This window comes from Primulina eburnea, chromosome 3, assembly GCF_022965805.1.
Source record: "Primulina eburnea isolate SZY01 chromosome 3, ASM2296580v1, whole genome shotgun sequence".
NCBI classification, from domain to species: Eukaryota; Viridiplantae; Streptophyta; class Magnoliopsida; order Lamiales; family Gesneriaceae; genus Primulina; species Primulina eburnea.
Window position 1 is genome coordinate 25699540 of NC_133103.1, and position 18128 is coordinate 25717667.

The following is an 18128-nucleotide window of genomic DNA, read 5'->3' on the forward strand; positions in this document are numbered from 1 at the left end:
ATAAGTCTCTAGGTCAAACCTCTGCATCTCAGACTGAAGAGGCCTCGAAATCGCTAGATGAGCCATCACTGCGACTTTCCTGCTCAATGCATCCGCAACTACATTAGCTTTACCCGGGTGGTAGCTAATGTCACAGTCATAGTCCTTCACTAGCTCCAACCAACGCCTCTGACGCATATTCAACTCTTTCTGCGTAAAGAAGTACTTGAGGCTCTTATGGTCGGTCAAGATCTGGCACTTCTCTCCGTACAAATAATGCCTCCAAATCTTCAAGGCAAATACTACGGCTGCCAACTCTAGATCATGAGTAGGGTAGTTCTTCTCATGGACTTTCAACTGTCGAGAAGCATACGCTATCACATTCCCATGCTGCATCAACACTGCGCCTAGACCGAGCTTCGAAGCATCGGTATACAAAACAAAGTCTCCAGGCCCTGACGTCATGGCCAACACTGGCGCTTAGATAAGAGCTTGCTTCAAAGTATCGAAGCTCTTCTGACACTCATCGTTCCATACAAATTTTGCATTCTTCTTTGTCAACGACGTGAGTGGAACTGCGATAGAGGAGAATCCTTGAATAAACTTCCGATAGTATCCTGCTAGCCCAAGGAAACTACGGATCTCTGATGCATTATGCGGCACAACCCAATCTCTGACTGCTGCAACTTTCGCTGGGTCTACCTCAATACCGCTGCTAGAAACGATGTGACCTAAGAACGCCACCTTCTCTAACCATAATTCGCATTTACTGAACTTCGCGAACAGCTTATGCTTTTGCAAGGTATGCAAAACTGCGGTCTGATGTCTGCTGTGATCTTCTTGATTCTTAGAGTAGACGAGAATGTCATCTGTGAATACTATCACAAACTAATCAAGATACGGCTGAAATACGCGATTCATGAGATCCATGAAGATCGTTGGCGCATTCGTCAAACCGAATGGCATCACAAGAAACTAGAAGTGGCCATAATGAGTCCTAAAAGCAGTCTTGAGAATATCGGCGTCTTTCACCCTCAACTGGTGATAGCCAGAACGCAGATTGATCTTAGAGAATACTGAAGCTCCCTGCAACTGGTCAAATAAATCTTCAATCCACGGAAGTGGTTATTTGTTCTTCACTGTAACCCTGTTCAACTCCCGGTAATCAATGCAAAGCCTCATAGAACCATCATTATTCTTCACAAACAAGACTGGCGCGCCTCATGGTGAAAAACTCGGGCAAATGAAATCCTTCTCAAGAAGTTCCTGAATCTGCTTCTTAAGTTCTACCATCTCTGTCGGTGCTAATCGGTACGGTGCTTTGGAGATCGGAGCCGTACCTGGCATAAGCTCAATAGAAAACTCCACCTCTCGCTCAGGTGGCATACCAGAGACGTCGTCAGGAAACACGTCTAGAAAATCCCTAATAATTGGGACATCAGAGACTGACTGACTGGGTGCCTCGGGAACAGATACAAAAGTTGCCAAAAACGCTCGACACCCTCTATGTATAAGCTTCCTAGCCTGGACACAAGATATCAAACGCGGTAAATGAAAGTACCTGTCTGGTTCGAACAAGAACTGCTCCATCCCAGGCGGTCGGACTAGAACGGATCTTCGCTGAAAGTCGATCAAAACTCTGTTCATTCCATACCCAGAATGATATCAAACTCTGGCATCGGCAAAACGATGAGATCTGCATAAACAAGATTGCCATGAAGCTCGAGGTCTATGTTTTGGATCACATTAGTAGCTGCCATCTCTTCTCCTGAAAGGAAGTACTACTAAATAGGCTATATCTGGCCCAATGGTCTTGACCTTGAGAAAATTAGCAAAGGTAATGCGAACACGGGTGGTCATGCCCCAAGGAAAGCATGGGATCCTTTGCAGTTGACGGACGGACCAGTCACGAGGGGACGATTAAAGAAGTTCAAGGAGGCACTACAGGGAGTCATGAGAAAGCATGAAGGGCTCGTGATGCATGGGAGTACTCTTGGAGGCCAACGGAATATGATTCAAGCATTGTTGGAGTCGGCCGAGACTACACAGATGTGTACACGGACCAGCACACGGGGTCCATGTCCTTTACAGCCGAGGATAAAGAATTCCAGTGCCTACACGGACCCGAGCACGGACCAGTACACGGGGTCTGTGTCATATGATATTTTCGAAGACAGTGTCTACACGGACCCGTACACGGAGGTGGGCACGGGGTCCGTGTCTCTTGTTTCCAGCTGAGGTTTATTTCCCGAGTGTACACGGACCCGGGCACGAAGGGCTACACAGGGTCCATGTCTGAGACGGCTGAGCGAGAAAATTTCCTTTCTAGAGTTTTAATTATTTTTGAGTCTAGATTTTTGATATCTTTTGTTAACAAAAACATATGGGGACGAAAATTTTGGAACAAAAATTTCAGATTCATTATTGATATTTTTATCAAAGTTTAGAGTTTTCTCTCAAACTTTCAAAGCTTCGCTTTGTTATTCAAAAATCAAACTTATCAAAGTTTTTAACTTTGTGGCGTTTGTCGATCGTGCTTGTGCGGATTGTCGTCGACTTGTTCTTCGAAGGTTCGTTATAATTTCGATTGTTTATCTCGTGATTATTTATTGCTAGACTTTTCATAAGTTTAGAGGTGAAAATCACAACACACACACTTGATTCAAAAGATCGGGACAACAACGATTCTTTGTTCATTATTGAATTGAGGGCGCGATTTGATTTTAATCGTGTTTGCTATTCGTTCGTCAAAGATTCACATCAAAAGGTCTCCGAAATGAACGAATGAGTAGTCCCTGAATCTATCAAGGCTTTCATAGGTGACCCGGCTATAAAAATTCTTCCTGAAAGATTGGAACACTAAGCTGAACCCAATAGTTACAAGAACTAAACTTATAGACATGCGAAGGCCAGAGTTCTTCTAAACTAAATTCCCGAAAATAACACTGATTAGAGCATTCAATCCTATCGCAATTTTAAGTTCAAAATCTCAACTCAAAACATAAATTCCCAAATACAAACTTAAAGCTGAAAGGTACATGTCATGAGCATCGTCTCCAGGTTCGTCTCCGCTGCATGGAGATCAAAGACTCTGCCTTGGGTAGGTAGACTCCCATGTGGGCATTGCTGCAGCAAGTGGTCTGGACTACCACACTTGTAACACTTCCCTGAACAATACATACACGCTCCAGCATGGCGGTGTGTGCACCTAGGACAGACTGGGTTCTCAAAAGTCCTCAGGACTGCACGACCCCGCTGCTGCTGCTATCCTCTGTTCTTGGGTGGGCCATGGAAAGGCCTCTTATTCTGGGGATGTTGCTGAGGAGGAGGTCGGTGTGGCACTTGGACTGGTCGCTTGCCCTGGCGGTCTCTCTCAATGTCAATCAGATCCTGCTCTGCAACTAGAGCTCTGGAGACAGCGACGTCATAAGTAGTAGGTGTTAGAGTAGATGCACGTCGAGCCAGGTGTAAGCCGAGTGTTCACAATGAAACTTTATGTATAAATAGTCTTTATTTTAATAATATTTGAAATTATTGTTTTGGCACTTCTTTATCTGTATACCCATGCTAGTTTCATAGATAAATTCCTTGAATATAAAAATAGTAGAAAGAATATTAGATGCTCATATGATGAGTATCATGAAACTCATATTTGCAATACAGTATATTCTAAACAGTTCCTAGTCGATTCAGCCGCCGCTAAGAAGGATATAGGCCGCTGGATTTTGAGACTGGTATCTGCGATGTGTGTACCATGTTTCATTGGTAGGGGACATTTGATGTCCGAACATTCAGATAGGTGCTCTTTGTAGAGTGCACTGAACAACCCTCCATAAAGGACTTTCCAAGTGGCTCTCACTTATCGAGTGGAAAATGTCCTAGTTTATGGTTGTACACCATTAGTCCTTATGACCCGGGACAACATTGAGACTTTATATGCTAGCATTACACTTTGACTTGTTTACCAACTCTCATGGGGTCATCAGGTGGCAAGGTTGGGTGTTTTGTCAAAACATATAGGAGTCGATGCATTGTAGTCGGGGATTCACTGCTTACCTTCGGGTATGGATATCCTATGTGATCTCATGTGTATGTAGTTTGAAATCTCTGATCAGATTATGGTCGTAATTAAGAAGAGGGTTTCTTAGACTACACCATCGATGCAACTACGACATGACACATAGTATCGGTTCATTGACAACTCTCGATATACCAATGGTTGTCGAATCGGCCGGGATATATGAGATGAAGGGACCGTATTATACGCTAACCATAATAGAATGGTTCTTGCAGGCACTATCATTTCATACCTAGGGAATCATGTAAGCGATGCTGCTAGGCGTTTAACATGATTGGTTGAGTACTATCAGACTTGAGTTCTGGCGTTCTTATTATCAAAGAGTTGATAATTAAGAATGGAGCAATTGGGTTACGCTCGTATAAGGACATGTTTAGTCCGAATCACATGGAGATGTGAACCCACGGCTAGTTGTATCAATCAACCATTGAGGACCACACAAGTACTAGCTTTCTAGATCCCGTTGAGAAGTAAAATAGTTCAATGTGTTGAATGGCTTATAAAGGAGTTTATAAGCATAAGGAAAAATAGAAGTGTGACTTCTATGAGGGAAATGTAACTTTTAATTTGTGGAAGTGTTCCTAAATTAAAAGTTGGTCAAATAAATAATGTATTTGAAAATTGCGATTTTCATAAACAATATTATGGACTAAATTAAATTAATTCAAATGTTGAATTAATTAAATATTAGTGGGCCTAGTAGAGTCCAAATAATTAAATTAATTCAAGTGTTGAATTAATTGAATCATAATGGGTCTTGTAGAGCCCAATAGTAAAATAATCATTCAACTAGTGGCTTGAGTAAATTCAAGTAATTTTTAATTAGTCTCAAATTTGTTTGAGATAATTAAATTAAGTCAATGGTTTTTTTTTTTAAAATTGTTAAAAACCAAATAAGAAATGCATGCATGGGAGTTGAAGAGTTGGGAGACTACTTTTTCAATCTCCAAGGCTTGGCATGCTAAAAGTGGTTTTAGCTTTTCCCACAACTAAGACAACTCATCCTCCCCTTCATGAGACATGCTATGACCGAAATTTTGAAGAGTCTTCTCCCTCATTTTTTTCTCAATTTTCTTCTTCAATTGTTGAGGATAGAAAATACTTCTCCTGGAAAAATCTTCTTATTTTTCTAGTGCAAAATAAGAAGGGTTCTAGCTAATTGGTGGTGGGCCTAATTTTGAAGAAATGAGGAGGCTTGGAGATCTTCTTGTCATTCAAGAGCTAGGGTGTTTACACCTTAGTTGGAGCCATCATCAATCTCAAGAGATTAATAGGTAAAGATTTTCTAAACACCCTATGTGGGGACCCGGACGCTAATCAAGTTCTTAATCATCATTAGGACTAATTAATCAATTATAAAACAGGGTCTAAATTTTTTTTTAAAATGCGGAACGTAGTGAAATCAAACTCATATACATATCAGTATAAAATACAATACAAGTCCTGTACTGCATGCATTCAAACTAAACTAGAGTTTAACAACTAATGTCAAGTGTTCAAACCCTATTATACATCATAATCAAAGTCCGTAGTCTCCACTCTAAGCACGATCTCTCCTCATCTCCTGGACTCTGATCATGTCCCACCTGTTGTCATGTACACATACAGACAAGACAACAGCCGGATAATTCCGGTGAGAATATAATCCCAGTATAAATCAACGAAACATGCAATCATATAAACAACAGAAATCATGTAATCAGGTAACAATATATGTATCAACATCTGAAACATAATCAATATCAAACTGTCGACAATGCTCGTGACATCACGACTCAGACTAGACTCAATCCTAGCCTAGGGATCCCGTTTCCAGACATTGGCATTCCATATCGACTAACAGTAATAGAAAAGACTCCAGTTCTATCCACGTCGATATAGTATCGATCACCAGTAATAGAAGAAGCTCTGTTTCTATCCACATCCGTATAGTATCGATCACCAGTAATAGAAGAAACTCTGATTCTATCCACATCGATATAACATCGATCAACAGTAATAGAAGAAGTTATAATTCTATCCACATCGATACAATACTGATCACCAGTAATAGAATGAGCTATAATTCTATCCATATCGATAGCCAATTATCCAGTAGCAGACTATGGCACTTCCGCCAAAACAATATCTCATGACATCGTGCAATGTGTCCGTGGTGATCCCACCACTATCAGGCACTTCTGTCATAAGACTACTCGTCTAATACCTGCTATCTATAATCAAGAGAACAAGTATATCAATCAAATCAATGCAATAAAGTAAAGTATGTGATTTAGGGAAACTCAAGTCTAACCGACTCAAGTCGATCTCCCAATACCACATTGACTTATACCTTTCTTTCGTCGGTTTCTGGCTCAGTCGAAGTCCTGAATTCACAGTCTGTCTGGTAATGACAATATCAATAATCTCATGTCAATATACCTTTCAAATCAATAACAATCTGATCAATCTGGATTTAATTCAAAATCAACGGCATAACGGTATAATTTCAATATTCCCGTCAATACCATATCACCAGATATTAATTACAATCCATAACCCATATTCAATACAATCCGTAATCCCATCACAATTCAAATCTGTCTGGTATAAATCAATATACCCTAAAAATTCATAACAATTTTATAATCAGTCCGTTTCTCAATCTGACTTCGATTCTACGATGTCTAATATGTCAAGAACATCATATATGAGTTCCATTCAATTCTGACAATATCATAATTTCAAAACATGTCAAAACATAGCAACACTTACGTCCAGTTGTAGCCTGTGTTTATATGAACACAGTACTGCAGTCAGATTCAAAATCAGACGGACGGATTTTTCACAAAAGGCGTAAGGATTTTTCACAACTTCACAGAGACCTTTCCTCGATTCTTTTCTGATTCTAAATGATTTCGTATGTTTTGTATATATATATATATACCAACTTTGCAAACTAAGCCAACTGTCCATTTCTCCTTCTGCATGTCTCGCGCATATGCGCGACATTACTGGCGCATATGCGCGAGACCTTCGGGTCTCGGCTTTGGTAGCTCGCGCATATGCGCGACTTACCTCGCGCATATGCGCGAGACCTACTGGAATTTTCTTTGTCCCATCGCACAGCTCGCGCATATGCGCGCCCTCCTGTCGCGCATATGCGCGAGACCTACTGTCCAATTCGCGCATATGCGCGTCTAATGTCGCGCATGTGCGCCGATGGTACTGTCCTCGCACATACATTTTCACACGTTACCTCAAATCGTGTCTCGGTTAATCCTTTCATAATCATATCAAATTATAACTCAATAATTATAGATTACTAGGATTAAAATTACGGGCATTACACCCTATGTATGACATTTTGGTGTTTTTGTATTTGCTACACACTAGTATATTGAGGTGGTCAAATTTTGCCTTGCAAAACAAATTTTGAAACTTCCGTTGTGTATTCGGGCACCTTAATCGATCCCCTTTCAAGTGGTATCATGAGCTAAGGATACTATTTTGTGTAGCATATACATAATATTATATTGAGGTCGATTTCTAACCGCATGAGATGAGTTTTTGCAAGAAAAATCAAGGCCTTCTTTGGGGAAATTTCGGGCAGCAAGTTGCTGCTTGTTTTGGGCAGCTCGGGCTGCCCGAGGGGTAGCCAATTTCGGGCAGCAAGGGCAGCCCCCAGCCCCCGAACCCCTTCTTTAAAATTAAAAAAAAATTTGGCCGGAATCTGGCGACAGCGATGACGACTAGGGTTTCCAAAAGTGTTTTGGATTATAAAAGTGTCATGGGCCTTGACGTTGTTGGGCCATTAGATGGCTAACATATTTGTGAAATTTAAATGGGCCAAAATGTTTTTGGTGAAAAATGATTTTTTGGGCCCTTAAGTTTAAATTTACAAAATTTGCAGATATTTTCCCATGAAATAAATAATTTAAGTTGGACTTTAATTATTTATGGTAAATGGTGATTTACAAGAAATTCAGTTATAAATAAAGTAATTAGAAAGTAGAAAAAGGTGTTCGTATACTTTGTTAATTTAGTTTATAATCGTGGCGGTTAGTGATTGGATCAACATATATAATATTGGATCAATTAATTATTGTGACAATTAATTGATGGTGTATGATATGTGATATTCTGCATGAAGGATGATCAAAATCCAAAGCCCTATTTGCTAGGTGTATGCTATGATATTTTGTGTTGAATGATTGTAATAATTATCAAATTTAAAGTGGGCTTGGTTTATGGCATGTTCCCACCCCATGAGATGTATCCCTATTTGCCATATATATTTATTTGTAAATTTTAGTATAGTGAAATATCAAGATTGGAAGATAGTGGCCTTGATGATTATGAAGATCGAAGACATGTAAATATTGGAAGCTTATGTAATAGTTGCATTTGCATCCCTTGCATTTCCCTAGAATTGGATCTAGGCCCGTGCTTAGCTCACACGGGCCATTAGTTTTGAGCCAATTGATCATCCTTGTTTAGTTTACAGTTTATAATATATGCATGATATGTTATAAATAATGAGTATGTGCGTTATTATTATGATAATAACAAAGTTGCATGAATCCGGCAAACATACGATCAAACATGACGAGTTTTTTAAATAAAATTAATGATGAGACCTTTCAAAATTAAAAACCCTCATTTTGAATAAGATTCAAAATTAACATCAAGCCCAAAAAGGGTAATTATAAATTTGTTTATAATTTTCATGTCTTCCATCGACAATGGGTGCATGATGAACGCTACCCGTGCTCGGGGTTCGGCTCATATTATTTGGGGGGAGGGGGGCTTGGGTGCTGGAAAGCTGTGACATCCATTGACATTGTGATGTGAACTACGTGGAACTCCCATGATTTCGACTCATATTATTGAGGGAACTCATGGCGACCGTCCATTAAGGTTCAACATCGATGGGTAAGGCTTGACACGTAAAGATGAACGACGTCATATTATTGGGTCCTAATCAAACGTGAGACAAAAGTTTACGTAGAGGGTTGCATAGTGATGCAATTGGAACTAACTTTTAGGAATTATGATTGGCTGATATTATTCGAGATCATAATTCGCTAATTGGACCTTGCGTACTGAGGAAAGGAGTTTCCCGTTTTCACTAGAGGGTATTGAAAGATGTCAAAACAGTGGGAGTAAACATTTATAAAGTAAAATTCCAGACTTTATATCTTACTAAATATTTTAAAATAGTCATTAAAATTTATCTGTTTTACTTTTCAGTACATTTTAGACAATGTCTTCGATTCGAAATCCGCTATCTTCAATACTCGACAAACACGTATTAACCCGACCTAACTACCTCACTTGGCTAAGAAACCTAAAGATAGTCTTGAATTTGTAAAATGATTGCATATACACTGACTGAGTCGCCCCCTGTTGAGGCTCCGACTGACTGCACTCCTGAGGAATTGCAGACTTAGAAGGAATGGTGTGACCATGACTTGAAAGCCTGGTGCTATATGCAGATTTATATGAATGATGAGCTGCAGAGGCGTTTTGAGGATGCAAAGAATGCTGCTGACATTCATTTGCGTCTCAAGGAGCTCTTTGGTGAGCAGACTCGAACTCTTAGGAATGCTACCGTCAAATAGTTGATCACTTTGCGCATGTGAGATGGGGCCTTGGTCCATGAGCATGGCCTGAAGTTGATTGGGCTCGTGGACAAGCTCGTTGGCATGGATCTGATGATGCCTTCGGAGTTGACCACCGACGTGTTGCTCTTGTCACTACCTAGCTCGTTTGATCCTTTTGTGGTGAATTTCAATATGAACAAGATGGAGCTGACCCTTGAGGAGTTGGTTAACATGCTTGTGACCTTTGAGTCCACCATCAAGAAAGAGAAGCCAGTTCTTTATGTGGGCTCTTCTTCTGGTACGAAGACTGGTCCACCTGGGAAGGGAAAGAAGCGTTCTTTCCAACGTCCCAAGAAGAGCGTGCTTTTGAAGAGGCAGACTCCGAGTTCCGCTGTGGCAGCCACAAAAGTGAAGGCTGACAAGACTATTGACATCTGTCATCACTGCAAGAAGCCTGGACATTGGAGGCGTAACTGCAGGGAATATCTTGCCCAGAAGAGTTCTGGAAATGGTATGTTCTATATTGAAGTAAACATTTCAATTAACTCTATATCTTGGGTATTGGATACTGGCTGTGGCTCACATCTATGTAATGATTTGCAAGTGATGGGAAGAAGTAGGAGGCTCAAGGAAGGTGAGACCTTTTTGAGGATGTGCAATGGAGCAAGAGTTGCTGCCAAGGTCGTAGGAGATGTTTGCTTATTTTTTAACAATGATTTTAAGTTAATTTTATGAGATGTTTTGTTTGTACTTGAATTGGTGAAAAACATTGTTTCCATTTCTATGCTAGATAAAGATGGATATTCTTGTTTATTTAGCAAAAGTTTTTGCAACATTTACAAGAATGAATGTTTAATTGGTACTGGAGAACTTGAAAACGATCTCTACACCTTAAAATTGAAAGATATTACACTAAAGAATGCCCAAACAATAACAACAACAAACAAGCGAAAACAAGATACTCTAAATTCGGCACAATTATGGCATGATCGATTAGGACATATTTCCCTAAGAAGGATGAACAAGCTAGTGGGAGTAGGCATGTTTGATATGTCTGATATTAATGCTCTCATGACTTGTGAATCCTGTCTGAAAGGAAAATGACCGAAATTCCCTTTAAGGGCCATGTGGAGCGAGCCAAAGGGTTATTGGATTTGATCCATACCGATGTGTGCGGTCAACTTAGCATCACCACTAAGCATGGACATGCATACTTCATCACCTTTACCGATGACTTTTCGAGGTATGGGTATGTGTATTTGACGAAATACAATTCTGAAGCCTTTGAAAGGTTAAAAGTATTCAGAAGTGAAGTAGAGAAACGGTTGGGATGAAGCATCAAGACACTTCGATCGGATCTAGGTGGTGAGTACTTGAGTGCCGAGTTCCATGTGTAACGCCCAGACATTCGTATGCATATGATGTAAGGTAATGATTATGATTAAGTATGGTCATTATCACTTTTATGGTTTATTATGATGATCGTTTGGGGATATTTGATGTAAAGTTGATGGTTTATGGTTTTAAGATATGATATGAATGATATTGAATGATATAGAATGAAACAGAGAATGTATGGGTAGAATAGAAAGCTGATATTTGGCTAAGTAGGTAATGGAAGTGCTAAAACGGTATGAAAATGTGGCAGTAGTTGTGGATTTTAGCATAATGTTTTGTATATTGATCCGAATGATGTGAGGCCACTTCCATTAGAAAGCTAAGAAATAAGGCTATAACTTTCTTGTTTTGAGTTTTGTTCAAATCATTGTGGAAGACTAGCCAAAAGGGCCCCGAAGTTTGTCGTGTGTGTCGTCGATCCTCCAATGACACATGTTGGGAGATTGAGCATAACTCATTACTCAGACCTTCAAATGACATGAGGCCAATTGGAGATGCAAGCAAAGACATATAGCTACTACTTTAATGTTTCCCATTTTTCCAAATTATGAAGGGAAGAGGCGTTTCGGAGGCGATCTTTGAGGCGGCTGTGCGCAGAGCGGCGCCCGAGCGGTAACAAATGACCGCCCGAGCGCCACAGGTTCTGGAATTTTGGTCTTGGACAGTATAGACCGCGCTAGGGCGGTAGTTTATGACCACCCGAGCGCCCAGAGCTGTACAAAAAACGTGTTTTGGGTGTTTTAAGGTATAAAATCGGTTGAGACACAACTTTTCCTCATTCCTCTTCTTTTCTTTCACTTCTCCAACGATTCCAAGCTAGGGTTCTTCATTTTCTTCTTATCCTTTCTTTCAATCAAGCAAATTAATCTTCAATCCGGAGTTGGAACTTCATCTTTTTAACGAAAGGAGCAAAGGTAAGTGGATTTCTTCTTGTTCTTGAGTTATTGAAGATGGTGGAGTTAGGGTTGATAGTTGTGATAGATGTATTGGGTTAAATGTTCATCTAATGTTATTATTTTGGTGTTGATGGTTAGTTATTGGGTTTATTGTTGTAGGATCATCGTCAAGGTTTAGGAAACCAAATGCTCCAAGTGTTGTAAGTGGAATCATTTCTTGAATGCACCACATGATCCTATTTGTATGTGTTTTGATGATTTTCTGACGTTAACTCCTTTCAAATTCTATTCATGATATATATATATAAATATATATATATATATATATATATATATATATATAAATATGATATATATATATAAATATATATATATATATATATAAATATATATATATATATATATATATATATATATATATATATATATATATATATATATATATATATATATATATGTATATATGGTAGTGCAATAATATGCATTTTTGAATGAAAGGAGTTAAACTATTTATGATGCCTAAAAGATGTTTGATAAAATGCTTGAATGAAGTTTTAAATGATTGAATGATGGGATTGATAGTGATAGTAGCGGTGTTGCCTCTGGCAATTCTGAATCCGCAATGTGATTGGCCAATTAACGATGAAAACATGTGCTATCTTATAAGATGAATTTTATGCAGAGGTACGTGTCCCTCCTATAAGATTCGTTTTTACGAAGAGGGTTAGCAATGGATGAACTATCTTATAAGAACTATCAATTCTTCAGTTGATCAATGAAATGAATATCATCACTACGTATTGTTGTATTATGATTCTTGACGGATGATATTAATTATGATTCGAAATTTATGAAATGAAATGGATACTGCTTTCAAGAAAATGAAATTGAGGCTACCCATTTTATGTTTATCAATAAAATGATATATATGTATCTTGTTAGTATTGGTTCCATTTGCTGAGTTTTATACCCATTCCAGCTATGTTCATGTGATGCAGGCACATGTAAGAAAGACTGATCATTCCTGAGTTGTCGAAGCGAGAGAAAGGAATATGCCAAACTTTGGAGATTTCAATTGGATGCTATTTTGTTATGTTATGGTTATGGTTATTTTGGGAAATATTGTAAACCTTGTTTTGGTATTTGAAGTAGAAATATGTGTAGATACTATATTAAATGGTATCTCATGAATATGAAAATCTTTTGCATGTATTTTATATGTTGCTTGAGACAGGTGGCATGTCCTATTTACGGGGAGATGCTGCCCAAATCTCTTTAAATTACACATTTTCTCCAAATTATATTTTAAAGCTTTTGCACTAATTATGCATTTTAGTCACGAGTGTTACATTTAGTGGTATCAGAGCCGAGATTTTCGGAACAATGATTTGGCATATGACTTCCTCTGCTGTCGACAATTTGGTATGTATGTACCTGCATCATTTGATATAATATGGATGTGTAGCCTCAATAATAATGATATGTTATGTATGGAAATGGTTTTAAACTAATATGTATCACAGGATCATGCCGCCTAAGCGTAAAGCACCAGAAGGGGAGGATAGTTCATCATCTAGAGTGGTTGGTGAATTTAGCAAGTTACTGAAAGAACAGGCCAAGGTACATGGCGAGCAAATTCAGCAGCTCTTACGGATGCAGAATGCAGGGCGAGAGAAAGAGAGAGAGCAAGTGAGACCCGAGCCCGGTAGTGAGGGCGCATACGAAAGATTTAGTAAGATGAAGCCACCAGAATTTGATGGTAGCACTGATCCCATGGTCGCCTTGGAATGGGTCAAAGCTGTGGAGGCTATTTATGATTATCTGCAGTTTGACGATAATGATCGAGTCAGCTGTGCCATTTTTCTACTGACCAAGACGGCGAGGACTTGGTGGGACGCCACCAAGATATTAATTCATGTCTCGGCACTCAAGTGGCAGGAGTTTAAAGATTTATTCTACGGCAAATATTTTCCTCGAGATGTTCGAAGTCAGAAAGTGAAGGAATTTCTATAACTGAAGCAAGGAAATATGTCAATGTAAGAGTATATTCTCAAATTTGAAGAGGGGTGTCATTTTGCCCCATATCTGGCTAGCAATGACATCAAAAAAGGGGAGCATTTTCTTAGAGGTGTTCGAGCTGAAATTAAAAGAGACGTTCGAATGTCTATAGCTGCTTCATATAAAGAGATTGTTGAAAAAGCAAGGATGACAGAGCAAGACGAGAAGGAAATTGAAAGATAAAGACAATTGAAGCGCCAAGATTTTTCTTCTAAAGGCCAAGGATCCGGATGGAAAGGTAAGGGCAAGTTCAGGAGGAAAGAAAAAGATGAGCATCGACCCAAAGCTCTTATGCCACCGCCTACATATGATCGACCTGTATGTCCAAAATGTGGCAAAATGCATATAGGTGAGTGCTTGGTTGGAAGTAATCGATGCTTTCATTGTGGAGGTGTTGGACATATTATCAAAATTGTCCAGTGAAGGGTGAGAAAGGGAAGGGTAGGGTTCAAGGCAGAATCTTCACAATAACCAAAGAAGGCGCAAATCCCGATTCTTCTGTTATATCAGGTACTATCTTAATTTCAAGCAAGGCCGCTATTACATTGATTGACACCGGTGCTACGCATTCCTTTATGTCTGAAACTTTCTTGCGCTCTTTGAATGTTGTTCCATCTTTTGAACCCCTCCACTATAGTATTTTGTTGCCATCGAGAGACGAAATATGGCCTTCTAGTATTCTTAAAAGTTGTACAGTGCAAGTTAATGAGAAAATCTATTTTGCTGATCTTATTATTATTCCCATGGTGGCGTTTGATGTTATTTTGGGAATGGACTGGCTATCGTCATATCATGCGGTTATTGACTGCGTGGCTAAGACGGTGCTATTTCCTACAGAAGATGATGAAAGTGGGATTTTTCAAAGTTCAGGTATTTCGCTTGGCACTCCTTATATTTCTTGTCTCAAAGCTCACGAAATGTTATCAAAGGGGTGTCAGGGGTTTTTAGCTGTTGTGATAGATGTGAATACTGAGATGACGATGAAGTTGAATGAGATTGAGGTAGTTCGGGATTTTCCTGACGTATTTGCAGATGATGTGCCTGGATTACCACCTGACTGTGAAGTTGAGTTTGTGATTGACGTGGTTCCAAGTACTGCTCCGATTTCGAAAGCTCCTTACCGAATGGCCCCGACTGAAATGAAGGAACTGAAGTAACAATTGCAGGATCTATTAGACAAAGGCTTTATTCGTCCGAGTTCTTCTCTGTGGGGAGCTCCAGTTTTATTTGTCAAAAAGAAAGATGGATATTTGCGGTTGTTCATTGATTATAGAGAAATCAACAAAGCCACGATCAAGAATAAATATCCATTACCGAGGATTGACGATCTCTTTGATCAGTTACATGGAGCGACAGTGTTTTCTAAGATCGACCTGCATTCTGTTTATTATCAGCTGAAAGTTAGGTAAGCCGACATCCCTAAAACTGCATTCAGAACCAGGTATGGTCATTATGAATTCTTAGTCATGTCATCCGGGTTGACGAACGCTCTGTCTCTCTTCATGGATCTAATGAACCGAGTCTTCAAGCCATATCTGGATAGCTTCATTATCGTTTTGATTGATGATATCCTGATTTATTCCAAGACTCAGGAACTCCATGCCGAGCATCTCAGAACTGTATTGCAGTTATTAAGGGAAAACAGTTATACGCAAAGTTGAAAAAGTGTGAATTCTGGTAAGAGCACTTATCATTTCTGGGCCATATTGTTTCGAGAGACGGCATTGCAGTGGATCTCATGAAGATTGATGCGATTAAACAATGGCCTATTCCTATAACAGTCTCCGAGGTGCGTAGTTTTCTTGGTTTTGCAGGTTATTATCAACGTTTTATTGCCAATTTCTCCAAAATAGCCCTGCCATTAACCAATCTGACGAGAAAAGCGGTGAAGTTTGAGTGGACAAACGAGTGCCAACACGGATTTCAAGTGTTGAAAGACAAGTTGACATCATCCCCTAACCTAGCACTTCCGTGTGGTACTGAAGATTTTATTGTTTACACTGATGCGTCAAAGATGCGACTTGGAGCTGTACTGATGTAGCGTGGGAAAGTAATCGCTTATGGTTCTCGTCAGTTGAAGGATTACGAGAAGAATTATCCCACCCACGATCTTGAGTTGGCTGCAGTGGTCTTCGGATTGAAAATATGGAGGCATTATCTGTGTGGCGAGAAATGTGAAGTGTTCACAGACCATAAGAGCTTGAAATATCTATTCTCTCAGACGGAACTCAATATGCGGCAGAGGAGGTGGTTAGAACTTGTTAAAGATTATGATGTGACCATTAGCTGCCACCCAGGTAAAGCAAACATGGTTGCAGATGCTTTGAGCCGTAAGTCAGTTTGTTCTTTGAGCTCATTGATTCAGGAGCCGTTGTTATTGGATCTTCAGATAAGCGAGATTGCTATAGTAGAGCAAGGGACCATCGCTAGACTTTCAGCTTTGGTTATTCGACCTACGTTGACAGATAGGATACGACGGGAGCAACCTAATGACAATCAGTTGATGAAATTGCGATCTAAAGCTGATGAGAAAGGAAATACAGAGTTTGCGATGAACACTGATGATTTGTTAACATTTAGTGGTTGGATATGTGTTCCAAGTGGTGATGACATTCGACGGGATGTTTTGACAGAGGCTCATACCGCGCCATACTCGATACATCCAGGTAGCACAAAGATATATCAGGATCTCCGACGTCTCTACTGGTGACCAGGTATGAAAAGTGACATCGCAAAGTTTATATCCGAATGTCTAACATGTCAGTAGGTAAAGATTGTGCATCAAAGACCTTCTGGAACTTTGCAATCCCTCCCAATACCTCAGTGGAAGTGGGAGCACATCACTATGGACTTTGTAACGGGACTTCCAAGAACACCAAAGGGTTACAACTCCATTTGAGTGATTGTTGACAGGTTAACCAAGTCGGCTCATTTTCTTCCGATCAAGACAACGTTTACAATGAACCATTTTGCTGAAGTCTATGTAGCTGAGATTGTGAGACTTCATGGTATTCCTGTGTCAATTGTATTTGATCGTGACCCAAGGTTTACTTCTGAATTCTGGAAGAGATTGCACAGAGCCTTGGGAACCAAGTTGGATTTTTGTATAGCTTATCATCCTCAGAGTGACGGGCAGTCAGAGAGGGTGATTCAGATTCTTGAAGATATGCTACGAGCCTGCACGATTGACTTTCCTGGTAGCTGGGATTCTAAATTGCCACTTGCTGAATTTACATATAACAATAGTTATCAGGCGACGATTGGCATGGCACCATACAAGGCATTGTACGGCAGGAAATGTAGATCACCATTGAACTGGGATGAAGTCGGTGAAAGAAAGATGTTAGGACCAGAAGTGGTCCAACAGACAGCTGATGTGATTACTTTAATCCAGGACAGAATGAAGACGACCCAAACCAGAAAGAAAACTTAGGACGATAACAGAAGAAGGCATTTGAAGTTGGAAATCATGTTTTTATCAAAATTGCTCCTCTCAAAGGCATTATGAGATTTGGCAGGAAAGGAAAGCTGAGCCCAAGATTTATCGGCCTATTTGAAATTCTGGACAGGATAGGAGAAAGAGCATATCGTGTAGCCTTACCGCCGGACTTGGATAGAGTCCACAATGTATTTCACGTCTCAATGCTCAGAAAGTACATCTCGAACCATTCCCATGTTCTCAGACATGAAGCGTTGGATCTGATGCCGAACATGACTTATCAAGAAGTACCAATCCAGATTTTAGATCGCAAGGTTAAAGTACTAAGGAATAAGGAGATCGGCATTATCAAGATTCTTTGGCATAATCAGTTGGTTGAAGAAGCAACATGGGAACCAGAGGAGGAAATAAAGCAGCGATATCCTGAGTTATTCGCACAGTAATGGCAATTTCGGGGACGAAATTTCTTAAGGAGGGGAGAATTGTAACGCCCAGACATTCGTATGCATATGATGTAAGGTAATGATTATGATTAAGTATGGTCATTATCCCTTTTATGGTTTATTATGATGATCGTTTGGGGATATGTGATGTAATGGTGATGGTTTATGGTTTTAATATATGATATGAATGGTATTGAATGATATAGAATGAAGCAGAGAATGTATGGGTAGAATAGAAAGCTGATCTTTTGC

The 18128-nt window shown here is 39.6% G+C and overlaps 1 protein-coding gene across 1 annotated transcript; it reads left to right on the forward strand.

Moving 5' to 3' along the window:
- The first annotated feature begins 16302 nt into the window (after positions 1–16302).
- Positions 16303–17876, forward strand: LOC140827175 (uncharacterized). Its single transcript, XM_073189794.1, has 3 exons — positions 16303–16700; positions 16908–17039; positions 17513–17876. Exons 1-3 carry the CDS (start codon positions 16303–16305, stop codon positions 17874–17876), a joined length of 894 nt encoding a protein of 297 aa, XP_073045895.1.
- Positions 17877–18128: the final 252 nt, after the last annotated feature.